General features: G+C 47.9%; 1 protein-coding gene across 1 annotated transcript in view; it reads right to left on the bottom strand.

Annotated features, from left to right (window-relative positions):
- MSH2 (mutS homolog 2) overlaps window positions 1-603 on the bottom strand; it is a 95034-nt gene extending 94431 nt beyond the window's left edge. The window contains exon 1 of the mRNA XM_039478500.2: window positions 315-603. Within this exon, the coding sequence (XP_039334434.1) occupies window positions 315-525 (211 nt within the window). The 5' untranslated portion in view covers window positions 526-603. The remainder of the gene's footprint in view (window positions 1-314) is intronic.
- Between the last annotated feature and the right edge of the window lie 11961 nt (window positions 604-12564).

The raw sequence follows: 12564 nt of genomic DNA on the forward strand, positions 1-12564 counted from the left end.
CAGGACTAAGACGAGGTATGCGACGGCTTGAAAATGAACTCTAACAGTGCATTAAAACGCCTGGCACGACGTAAACACTCCATGATCTCAAGTTCAGATCCGGGGCAGCTGGAGAGGCACGGGGTTCGGGGCTGAGGGGGCGTCCCTCCGAGACCAGGCAGAGGCTGGGGAAGGCGGAATCCCCACGAGCGCCGGGGCACCAACGTCCCGCCCCCATGCTGGAGAGGCTGTTCGCCGCCCACTTTCCGAGGCGGGAATGGAGTCGCGCCACAAGCCCCGGGTCCCTCCCCAGCACTCGCCGTCCCGGTCCTCACCTGCCGGCCCCATGTACTTGATCACCCCCTGGGTCTTGAACACTTCCCGGGCCGCCAGCAGCGCGTCCTCGCCGTGCACCGTATAGAAGTCGCCCCGGTCGAAAAGGCGCACCGTAGTGGTCGGCTTTTCCGGCATGCCTTGAAAGAAGCGCACGAAGCCGACCTCGGCCGCGCTCTCCAGCTGCAGCGTCTCCTTCGGCTGCACCGCCATGTCGGAACCTCCTCGCTGCCTGGCTGAAGGAACCGCGCGACCCCGCACCCACTAAGCTGTTTCCCGCCTCCCCTCCCTCGTCCCCCGAGCGGCGTCCGGCCTCGGCGACCACACCCAATCAGCATCCTGCGCTGTGTTTCGGTGGGCGGGAGTCCGCCAAGGCAGCCAATCATAAGCGGACGCGGCCCAGCTTCCCGCGCACGCTGAGGACTCTAGCCACTGCGCATGCTTGCGCCTCGCGCGCAGACCCGCGGACGCGGATCCTTAGCAGAGATCAGTTTTCCGAGTTTTATCAGCGGCAAGGTTTGGAGCCCCCGAATGGGTGGTTGCAAGGGTGGATGCAGCCACCAGGTGAGAGATTTCTGGCAGGTATTGAGCTAGTGATGTGCCCGGAAGCATGGGAGTAACAGCGGAAGGAAACTTGAAAACAAAAGACTAGCCTTCCTCCTCCCAGTATTTTGTTCAAACGTGTGCCCTCTCCAGCTGCCTTCCTTTTTGTTTTTAAGCAGACTGCCAACATCGGGATTCCGGGTTTATTCTACACAGCCTCCTTACTGCTGCCTATTAGCCATATTAACGTTTCATCCACTCGTTGATGATTCACTCATTAAAAAACATTTATATGGCCCGCTATGTCTCAGACTGTTCTTGGCTCTGAGGATCGCCAGTGAAAAGAAAAATCACTGTCTTTGTTCTGCTTATATTCTAATATGAGAAGATTCAGATAATGAATATAGCAATTAAATGAAATGGTGCGTTAGAAGATAAGCGTTTATGGCCGGGCGCGGTAGCTCACGCCTGTAATCCCAGCACTTTGCGAAGCCGAGGTGGGGGGGATCACTTGAGCCCGGAAGATCGACACCACCCTGGGCAATATCGTGAAACCCACGCCTGTGATCCCAGATACTGGCGGGGCTGAGGCGAGAGGATCACCTGAGCCAGGGAGGTCGACGCTACGGTGAGCGATAAATTGTGCCACTGCACTCCAGCCTGGGCGACAGCGTAAGGACCCTTTCCGGAAAAATACAAAATAAAATAAATAAAAGACAAGCGTTTGACTCTGGGCGTGGTGGCACATGCCATAATCCCAGTACTTTGGGAGCCCGAAGCCGGAGGATTGAGCCCAGGAGATCGAGTCTGCAGGCAGCTATGTTCACGCCAGCGCACTGCAGCTGGGGCGACAGAGTGAGAGACCCGGTCTTGGGGGAGGGGGACGAGATCAGTTAAGGAAGAGGAAAGTTGAAATTTTAAAATGTTAGCAAACGCCAGTCGCGGTTGCTCACGCCTGTAATTCCAACACATTGGGAGGCCAAGGAGGGTGGATCACCTGAGGTCAGGAGCTGGAAACCAGCCTGGCCAACATGACGAAACCCCGGCTCTACTAAAGATAACGAAAATTTGCCGGGAATGGTGGTGCATGCCTGTAATCACAGCTACTCAAGAGGCTGAGGCAGGAGAATCGCTCGAACCCAGGAGGTGGAGGTAGCAGGCAGTGAGCCAAGATCGTACCATTGCACTCCATCATAGATGACAGAGGGAGACTCTTCTCTACACAATAAATAAATAAAATGTTAGCAAACACCTGAAGGAGCTCAGGATCCATCCTGCAAAATCAACTCTTAGAAAAGGTTTTTGCATTCTCCAGTTTAATTTACCCTTCCCCGCTGGAAGTAGCTCCAAAACCTAATTTCAGCAGCAGAATCACCGTGAAGCAGCCGCGCAGGGTGGGAAGCGGGGAGTGATATTCCTGTGGCACACCCACACACAAGTGGGTCTTAATTTCTGGAGTCAGGGCCTCGGAATCTTTTTTCATTTTTTCCTGGCTCTGTCACCAGGCTGAAGTGCAGTGGCACGATCTCGGCCCATTGCAACCTGCACCTCTCAGATTCAGGCAATTCTCCTGCCTCAGCCTCACAAGTAGCTAGGATTACAGGCACACATCAGAACACCTAGCAAACTTTTGTGTTTTCAGTAGAGACAGGATTTCACCATGTTGGCCAGTATGGTCTTGATCTCTTGACCCTTGTGATCCGCCCATCTCGGCTTCCCAAAGTGCTGGGATTATAGGCATGAGCCACCAAGCCCAGCCTGGAATCATTTTTGAAAGCTCCCTATATGTTCCTGACAATCAGCTCAATTTAGAAATCTCTGGCCTACCGGTTAAAATTCAAATACCCGGCCGGGCACCAGATCACAGAGACATTAAGTGATACATCTAGAGTCCAGTTTTCCTCCAGATTCTGTATGCTTAACTGTCTGTGTGCTTACAGAATCTGGAGCAAAGCTGTATTCTGAGAAAGAAGTTATATTTCCAACTTGAGTTATTTTATTTTATTTTATTTTGAGACACAGTCTCACTTTGTCTCCCAGGCTGGAGTGCAGTTGCACAATCTTGGCTGACTGCAGTTTCTGCCCCCGTCCCCTCCCCGTCCCAGGTTCAAGCAGTTCTCCTACCTCAGCCTCTCAAATAGCTGGGACTACAGGTGCACACCACTACACCCAGCTAATTCTTGTAATTTTAGTAGAGATGGGGTTTCACCATGTTGGCCAGGATGGTCACGATCTCCTGACCTCGTGATCTGCCAGCCTCAGCCTCCCAAAGTACTGGGATTACAGAAGTGAGCCACCAAGCCCAGCTGATAAATTCTTTTTTTTTTTTTTTTTTTTTGTGAGACGGAGTTTCGCTCTTGTTACCCAGGCTGGAGTGCAATGGCGCGATCTCGGCTCACCACAACCTCCGCCTACTGGGTTCAGGCAATTCTCCTGCCTCAGCCTCCTGAGTAGCTGGGATTACAGGCACGCGCCACCATGCCCAGCTAATTTTTTGTATTTTTGGTAGAGACGGGGTTTCACCATGTTGACCAGGATGGTCTCGATCTCTTGACCTCGTGATCCACCCGCCTTGGCCTCCCAAAGTGCTGGGATTACAGGCTTGAGCCACCGCGCCCGGCCTGATAAATTCTTATTTAAAGTATATCAGGCTGAGACTGGGGGCAGTGGCTCACCTCTGTAATCCAAGCATTTTAGGAGGCCAAGGCGGGTGGATCCCTTGAGGTCAGGAGTTCAAGATGAACCTGGCCAACATGGTGAAACCCCATTTCTACTGAAAATACAAAAATTAGGCCAGGTGCAGTGGCTCACACCTATAATCTCAGCACTTTGGGAGGCCAACGTGGCTGGATCGTGAGGTCAGGAGTTCAAGACCAGCCTGGCCAAAATGGTGAAACCTGTCTCTACTGAAAATACAAAAATTAGCTGGACACAGTGGCAGGCGCCTGTAATCCTAGTAGGAGGCTGAGGCAGGAGAATTGCTTAAACCTGAGCAGCAGAGGTTGCAGTGAACCAAGATTGTGGCACTGCACTCCAGTCTGGGTAACAGAGTGAGACTCTGTCTCAAAAAAAAAAAAAAAAAAAAAAAAGAAAATTAACTGGCATGGTGGTGCATGCTTGTAATCCCAACTACTTGGGAGGCTGAGGCAAGAGAATCACTTTAACTGAGGAAGCAGAGGTTGCAGTGAGCTGAGATCATGCCACTGCACTCCAGGCAGGGTGAAGGAGCAAGACTCTGTCTCAAAAATAAATAAATAAATAATTTTTTTTTTTTGAGATAAAGTTTCACTATTGTTGCCCAGGCTGGAGTGCAGTGTTGAGATATCAGTTGACTGCAACCCCCACCTCCCAGGTTCAAGCGATTCCCTGCCTCAGCCTCCCGACTAACTGGGACTACAGGCAGGCACCACCATGCCCAGCTAATTTTTTGTTTTTGTTTTTGAGACAGAGTTTCGATCTTATTGCCCAGGCTTGCGTGCAATGGCTCGATCTCGGCCCACCACAACCTCCGCCTCCCGGGTTCAAGCAATTCTGCCTCAGCCTCCCTAGTGGCTGGGATTACAGGCATGCACTACTACGTCATTTTTAATAGAGTTGGGGTGTCTCCATGTTGGTCAGGCTAGTCTCAAACTCCCAACCGCAGGTGATCCACCTCAGCCTCCCAAAGTGCTGGAATTATAGGCATGCTGCTGTCCCCAGCCTAATTTTTGTATTTTTAGTAGAGACAGGGTTTCACCATGTTGGCCAGGAAGATCTCAATCTCTTGCCCTGGTGATCCACCTGCCTTGCCTTCCAAAGTGCTGGGATTACAGGCGTGAGCCATCACACCCAGCTATTTATGGGTTTCTTTAACCAAGCGGTGGAATATTCATGAAAATTTCTAGAAAAAGGTGAAGATTTGGTGGAACTGTGGTGCCACCCATTTTTACACCAAATATACTTGGAACTGTCATGGGGCCAAAGGGGTGTGACTATGTTAATGAGAGAATAATGAGGTCCCAGGTGAAACCCAGGTTGAATCCAGTGCCACGTTGGGTCCAGTAAATCCTAACCAGCTTGGCACATATCCTGGTTCTCAGGGACTAATCAGCCTCTGGTTTACGCAGCTATTTCAAGTTTCCTTTTTGCTAGTCATGTGAAACATCTGCCTAGAATTTTCTTTTTTGTTTTTGAGAAAAAGTCTCGCTGTTTCCCATGCTGGAGCACAGGGGCTCGATTTCGGCTCACTGCAACTTCCACCCACCGGGTTCAAGCAATTATCCTGCCTCAGCCTCCTGAGTAGCTGGGATTATAGGTCTGTGCCACGACGCCTGGCTAATTTTTGTATTCTCAGTAAAGATGGGGTTTCATCTCAAACCCCATCTGGCTGATCTCAAACTCCTGACCTCAGGTGATCCTCCTGCCTGGGCCTCCCACAGAGCTGGGATTACAGGTGTGAGCCACCATGCCCTGCTTCCTGCCTGAAATTTTCTATTCTCCCACAACCACCCTGTATTATTCATGCCTCAGTTGTCTTACAGAAATTTTATATACTTTCTGGTTCCACATGGGAAACTGAATTTCTGAAAATAAGAGGAATTTTGCAAAAATATAACTGGAAGACATAGTATCCTTGATAGAATCCAATAAAATTATCACCCAAACATGGCTCTTTTAAATATTCTCCTGTGTTTTCCAGGTTCACTATAATGATTTTTTTTTTTTCTTTTCGAGACAGTCTCGCTCTGTCACCCAGGCTGGAGTATAGTGGTGTCATCTCAGCTCATTCCAACCTATACTTCCTGGGTTCAAGTAATTCTCCTACCTCAGCCTCCCAAGTAGCTGGGACTACAGGCCTACGTCACTGTGCCCATCTAATTTTGGTATTTTTTGTAGAGACAAGGTCCCTATGTTGTCCAGGATGGCCTCAAACTCGTGAGCTCAAGCCATGCACCCACCTCAGCCTTCCAAAGTGCTGGGATTATGCGTGTAAGCCACCACACCCAGCTATAATTATTATTATTGAGACTTAATTTTGCTCTTATTGCCCTGGTTGGAGTGCAGTGGCACAATCTTGGCTCACCACAACCTCCACCTCCCTGGTTCAAGCAATTCTCCTGCCTCAGCCTCCTGAGTAGCTGGGATTACAGGCATGTGCCACCACACCTGGGTAATTTTGTATTTTTAATAGAGACGGGGTTTCTCCATGTTGGTAAGGCAGAGTCTCAAACTCCCGACCGCAGGTGATCCACCTACCTAGGCCTCCCAAAGTGTTGGGATTACAGGCGTGAGCCACCTCCCTCAGCCCAATGATTATTTTTTATACTCAAAATAAGTATTGGGCAAAACAGCAAATGTACCTGACAAAGAGGCTCTTCATAATTAATGATAATATTTTAAATCAGGGTGTCCAATATTTTGTCTTTCCTGGGCTGCAATAGCTGATGAGCTTGAAGAATAAAAAGAACAGCTCACTTCAGTAATCCCAGCGCTTTGGGAGGCAGAGGTGGGCAGATCACCTGAGGTCAGGAGTTCAATATCAGCCAGTTCAGGTCAACTTGGCGAAATACTGTCTCTACTAAAAATACAAAAATTACCTGAATGCAGTGGTGGGCACCTGTAATCCTGGCTACTCAGGAGGCTGAGGCAGGAAGAATTGCTTGAACCCCGGAGTCTCTACTAAAACTACAAAAATCAGTAAGCCTCGGTGACAGGTGCCTCTATTCCCAGCTACTGGGGAGGCTGAGGCAGGAGAATCGCTTGAACCTGGGTGGCAGAGGTTGCAGTGAGCCGAGATCACACCACTGCACTCCAGTCTGAGCAACAAAGTAAGACTCTGTCTCAAAAATAATATTTCACTGTACTGTTGTATCACATTTTATCTCTTTATCAGTTGGTAGGCATTTGTTATTTCTATTCTTTGACCATTATGAATAATGCTGCTGTGAACATTTGTGTACAAGTTTTTATGTGGACATATGTTTTTATTGACCTTAGATATACACCTAGAAGTGGAATTGCTGGTTCATATTATATATATATATATATATAATATGATATATATACATATACATATATATATATATGTATATATATAATTTTTTTTTTTTTTAATAGAGACGAAGTTTCACTATGTTGGCAAGGCTGTCTGGTCTTGAACTTCTGATCTCAGGTGATCCGCCCACCCACCTCAGCCTCCCGAAGTGCTGGGATTACAGGCATGAGCCACCACACCCTGCCTTTTTAATATATTTTTAACTGTAATACTTATGTTAAACTACAACCCATATAAGTATGTTTAACATTTTGAGTAACTGCCAAAATATTTTCCAAAATGATTGCAATATTTTACTTTCTCATCAGCAATGTATGAATGTTCCAAGTTTTCTGCTGTCTCACCAATGCTTGTTATTGTCTGTGTTCTTGATTATTGCTATCCTAGTGTGTGGAAAATAGTATCTTATATGTTTTGATTTGCATTTCCCTAATGACTAATAATGTTGAGTATCTTTTCATGTTATCGGTATCTTCTTGGAGAAATTATTTTCATTCATTCCTGCCCTCCCCCAACACTACCCGGTGTTTAAACTGATTTACTGATTTATTTACTTACCAGATAATTTTTTTTTTTTTTTTTTTGAGACAGAGTCTCGCTCTGTCACACAGGCTAGCATGCAGTGGCAAGATCTTGGCTTACTGCAACCTCTGCCTCCTGGGTTCAAGCTATTCTTCTACCTCAGCCTCCTGAGTAGTTAGGATTACAGGTGGCACCACCACGCCCAGCTAATGTTTGTATTTTAGTAGAGACAGAGTTTCACCATGTTAGCCAGGTTGGCCTCCAACTCCTGACCTCAAGTGATCTGCCTGCCTTGGCCTCCCAAAGTGCTGGGATTAGAGGCATGAGCCACCGCACCTAGCCAAGAAATTATTTTCAAAACTTATACCTGATAGTAGACTTGTGTATCTAGAATATACACATCTTACATCTTAATACTAGAAAGAGAAAGAACCCAATTTAAAAATGGACAAAGCAGCCGCCTCTTCCACCTCCTGGATTCAAGTGATTCTTGAGCCTAAGCCTCCTGAGTAACTGGGATTACAAGCGCTCGCCACCACATTGAGCTAATTTTTTGTATTTTTATTAGAAATGGGGTTTCACCATGTTGGTCAGGCTGAAATTTTTTAATTTTTTTTGTAGAGACAGTGTCTTACTGTGTTGCCCAGGCCAGTCTCAAACTCCTGGACACAAGCAATCCTCCTACATTGGGAGGAGGCAATACCAAAGTGCTGGGATTACAGGCGTGAGCCACTGTGCCTGGCCCCTCTGTCCTTTTATACTTTTACTTGGGTTCTATCCCACCTTTGCTTATGTTCTTTCTTAGGCTTGGGAAACCTTCAACTTAGTCAGGTCCTAGCAGATCTTTTACAAATCCTTTCACCACTTTAACCTCATCTTTTTTTTTTTTTTTTTTTTTTTTTTTGAGAAGGCGTTTCGCTCTTGTTACCCAGGCTGGAGTGCAATGGTACGATCTCGGCTCACCGCAACCTCCGCCTCCTGGGTTCAGGCAATTCTCCTGCCTCAGCCTCCTGAGTAGCTCGGATTACAGGCACGTGCCACCATGCCCAGCTAATTTTTTGTATTTTTAGTAGAGACGGGATTTCACCATGTTGACCAGGATGGTCTTGATCTCTTCACCTTGTGATCCACCCGCCTTGGCCTCCCAAAGTGCTGGGATTACAGGCTTGAGCCACCGCGCCCGGCCTCATCTCTTTCTATTTTCAACACTCACAGCAATTTTGGTAGATATAATTTCACAATTCCTTCCTATTATCCTAAGACATTCCCCTTCTCTCACTGAAAATTCCCACTAAAGGCCGGGTGTGGCAGCTCGAGTCTGTAATCTCAGCACAGAGGCTGAGGCTGGAGGATTGCTTAAGGCCAGGAGTTCAAGACCAGCCTGAGCAACATAACAAGATGCCCCATCTCTAAAAAAATAAAAATTCCCACTGATCTTAGCCTTCTAACATGTCCCATTCCCATCTCTCTTTTCCCTTCTTAACAAACTTGATTATTTTTGAAATGGGATCTCACTCTGTCACCCGGACTGGAGTGCAGTGGTGCAATCTTGGCTCACCTCAACCACCTGAGATGGGATAATTCCCTTGACCCGCTTTGTGGGCAGGAACTGGAGTGGCTTTCAGCTCACTGCTGGCCACTCCTTGCAAGAGGGAATGTGTGAGCCAGCAAGTGCAGGAACCAGAGCAAACAAATGCTGGAACCGATCTGTCAATCCTCTGGCAAGAGCAGGCTCGGTACAGCCCCTGCAGCAGCATCCAAGCCCCTGCCCACCCGGGTCCTTGCTTGGCATCCAGGAAGAATCAGGTCACATGAATGGATTGAAGGGTAGTGTATGCGGATGATTTTATTAGGTGATGGAAGTGGGATAAACTCTCCTCTCTGGGAGTTTTACCATGTTGTTCAGGCTGGACTCAAACTCCTAACCTCAGGAGTCAACATGGTGAAAGCCCATCTCTACTAAAAGTACAAAAATTAGCCAGGTGTGGTGGTGCATGCCTGTAATCCCAGCTAGTCAGGAGGCTGAGGCAAGAGAATTGTTTGAACCCAGGAGGCAGAGGTTTCAGTGAGCCGAGATTGCACCATTGCACTTCAGCCTGAGCAAGAATGAAACTCCGTCTCAAAAAAAAAAAAAACTAGTTATGTGAAACACAAATAGTTTACTCTAGATCTCAGGAAAAAGGACAGAAATGGAGATGGTGCTTCTGTTCTCATTGAGCCTCACAGACAGTAACAAATGCAAGAGAATGGATGAAATGCTCCAGGAAGAAAAAGGAAGGAAAAATAGAAGGACAAATCCTGAGGACATCAGAATTGCAGAATCAGTAGACGAGGGAATAAAAATCAGGAGAGATTCATACCAGTGAAGCCAAAGAAAAAAAATAGGCAACACACTGGGGTAGAGAATGGGAAAGTCATCATGGTGATAGGCTACAGAGAAAGCAAATGATTCAACACAGGTGGAATAGAGTCACTGGCAATAAGCAGGTCAGTGTTGACCTTAGCAAAAGTAGCTTTGGAAGAGACAGGACAGAGTCTAGAAGGCAGTGTGTTGAAGAGTATGCCAGTAAGTGTGTCTCTTAGTTTCAAATTCAGGCCGAGTGGGGTGGCTCATGCCTGCAATTCCACCACTTTGAGAGGCCGAAACAGGCGGATCACCTAAGGTCAGGAGTTGGAGACCAGCCTGGCCAACATGGTGAAATCCTGTCTCTACTAAAAATAGAAAAAAATTTTAGCCAGGTGTAGTGGTAGGCACCTGTAATCCTAGCTACTTAGGAGGCTGAGGCAGGAGAATCACTTGAACCTGGGAGGTGGAGGTGCAGTGAGCTGAGATTGCACCATTGCACTCCAGCCTGGACAAAAGTGAAATTCCATCTGAAAAAACAACACACACAGGCCAGGCTTGGTGGCTCATGCCCATAATCCAAGCACTTTGGAGGCCAAGGCGGGTGGATCACCTGAGGTCCACCTGAGTTCAAGACCAGCCTGACCAATATGGTGAAACCCCGTCTTTAAAAAAATTAAAAAAAATAGCCTGGCACAGTGGCTCAAGCCTGTAATCCCAGCACTTCGGGAGGCCGAGGCGGGTGGATCATGAGGTCAAGAGATCGAGACCATCCTGGTCAACATGGTGAAACCCCGTCTCTATTAAAAATACAAAAAATTAGCTGGGAGCTGGGCATGGCGGCGCGTGCCTGTAATCCCAGCTACTCAGGAGGCTGAGACAGGAGAATTGCCTGAACCCAGGAGGCGGAGGTTGCGGTGAGTCGAGATCGTGCCATTGCACTCCAGCCCTGGGTAATAAGAGCGAAACTTGGCCGGGCGCGGTAGCTCAAGCCTGTAATCCCAGGACTTTGGGAGGCCGAGGCGGGTGGATCACGAGGTCAAGAGATCGAGACCATCCTGGTCAATATGGTGAAACCCCGTCTCTACTAAAAATACAAAAAAAAAGTAGCTGGGCATGGTAGCACATGCCTGTAATCCGAGCTACTCAGGAGGCTGAGGCAGGAGAATTGTCTGAACCCAGGAGGCGGAGGTTGTGGTGAGCCGAGATTGCGCCATTGCACTCCAGCCTGGGTAACAAGAGCGAAACTCCATCCCAAAAAAAAAAAAAAAAAAAAGAGCGAAACTCTGTCTCAAAAAAATAAACAAATAAAAATAAAAAATAAAAAATAAAAAAAAACACACACCAAAAAACAAATTCACACTTTGCACTTTTCTGTGAAAATGGACCTGAAGCTCTGTCAGCAGAGGGTGCTGGAGAGGCACTTGAAAAGGAAGGTTTTGTTTCCTAGCTCTGGTGTCCTGGCCTGAAAGGCTCCTGCAGCAGCCAGGGCTGCTCCATCATCTGGCTCTTGCAGCATGGGTGGCTTCTCCAGCACGCTTCTGGGCCTGTAGTGGACAGCAGCCAGCAACCTACCTGAACATCTGTCCCATGCCCACCTGCTGGGGCAATTTTATAGGCTGCTTTTGGTGTCTGCTGAGACACCTGCCTATGAACAGCTTTCCCCCTGCATCCTAGAGCAGGGGCCAGCAAACATTTCCAATAAACATTTTATACTCTGGGGTCATTGGGTCTGTCACAACTACAACTGACCCTTGAACATAGGTTTGAATTGTGCAGGTCCATTTACACAGATTTTTTTTTAAATAAAAGTTCTGTGGTTACTGGCCTCCCTACCACCTCCTCCACCTCTTCTGCCTCTGCCACCTGAAGACAGCAAGACCAACCCTTCCTCTTCCTCCTCCTCCTCCTCAGCCTATTCAGGGTGAAAACTATGGGGATCAAGACCTTCGTGATGATCCACTTCCACTTAATAAAGAATAAATAGGGCCGGGCACAGTGGCTCACCCTGTAATCCCAGCACTCTGGGAGGCTAAGGTGGGTGGATCACCTGAGGTCAGGAGTTTGAGATCAGCCTAGCCAACATGGTGAAATCTCGTCTCTACTACAAATACAAAAATAAGCTGGGCACGGTGGTGCACATCTGTGGTCCCAGCTACTCAGGAGGCTGAGGCAGGGAGAACTGCTTTAACCCGGGAGGCAGAGTTGCAATCAACTGAGATCACACCATTGAACTCCAGCCTGGGGGACAGAACAAGACTCTGTCTCAAAAAAAAAAAAGAAAGAAAGAAAGAAAGAAAAAGAAAAGAGAAAAGAAAAACAGAAAAACTCTGCCTACTAAAAATACAAAAATTAGTGGAGCGTGGTGGTGTACACCTGCAATCCCAGCTACTCGGGAGGCTGAGGCAGGAGAATCGCTTGAACCCAAGAGACAGAGGTTGCAGTGAGCTGAGATGGCACCACTGCACTCAAGCCTAGGCTACAGAGCGAGACCCTGTTTCAAAAAAAAAAAAAGACCGGGCGCAGTGCTTCATCATGCCTGCAATCCCAGCACTTTGAGAGGCTGAAGCAGATATATCACGAGGCACAAGGTCAGGAGTTCGAGACCAGCCTGGACAATCTGGTGAAACCCCCATCTCTACTAAAAATACAAAAGTTAGTCGGGTGTGGTGGTGGGTGCCTGTAATCCCAGTTACTTGGGAGGCTGAGGCAGAAGAATCGCTTGAACCTGGGAGGCAGAGGTTGCAGTGAGCTGAGATCACGCCACTGCCCTCCAGCCTAGGCAACAGAGCAAGACTCCGTCTCAAAA

The sequence above is a fragment of the Saimiri boliviensis genome, chromosome 1, assembly GCF_048565385.1.
Source record: "Saimiri boliviensis isolate mSaiBol1 chromosome 1, mSaiBol1.pri, whole genome shotgun sequence".
NCBI classification, from domain to species: Eukaryota; Metazoa; Chordata; class Mammalia; order Primates; family Cebidae; genus Saimiri; species Saimiri boliviensis.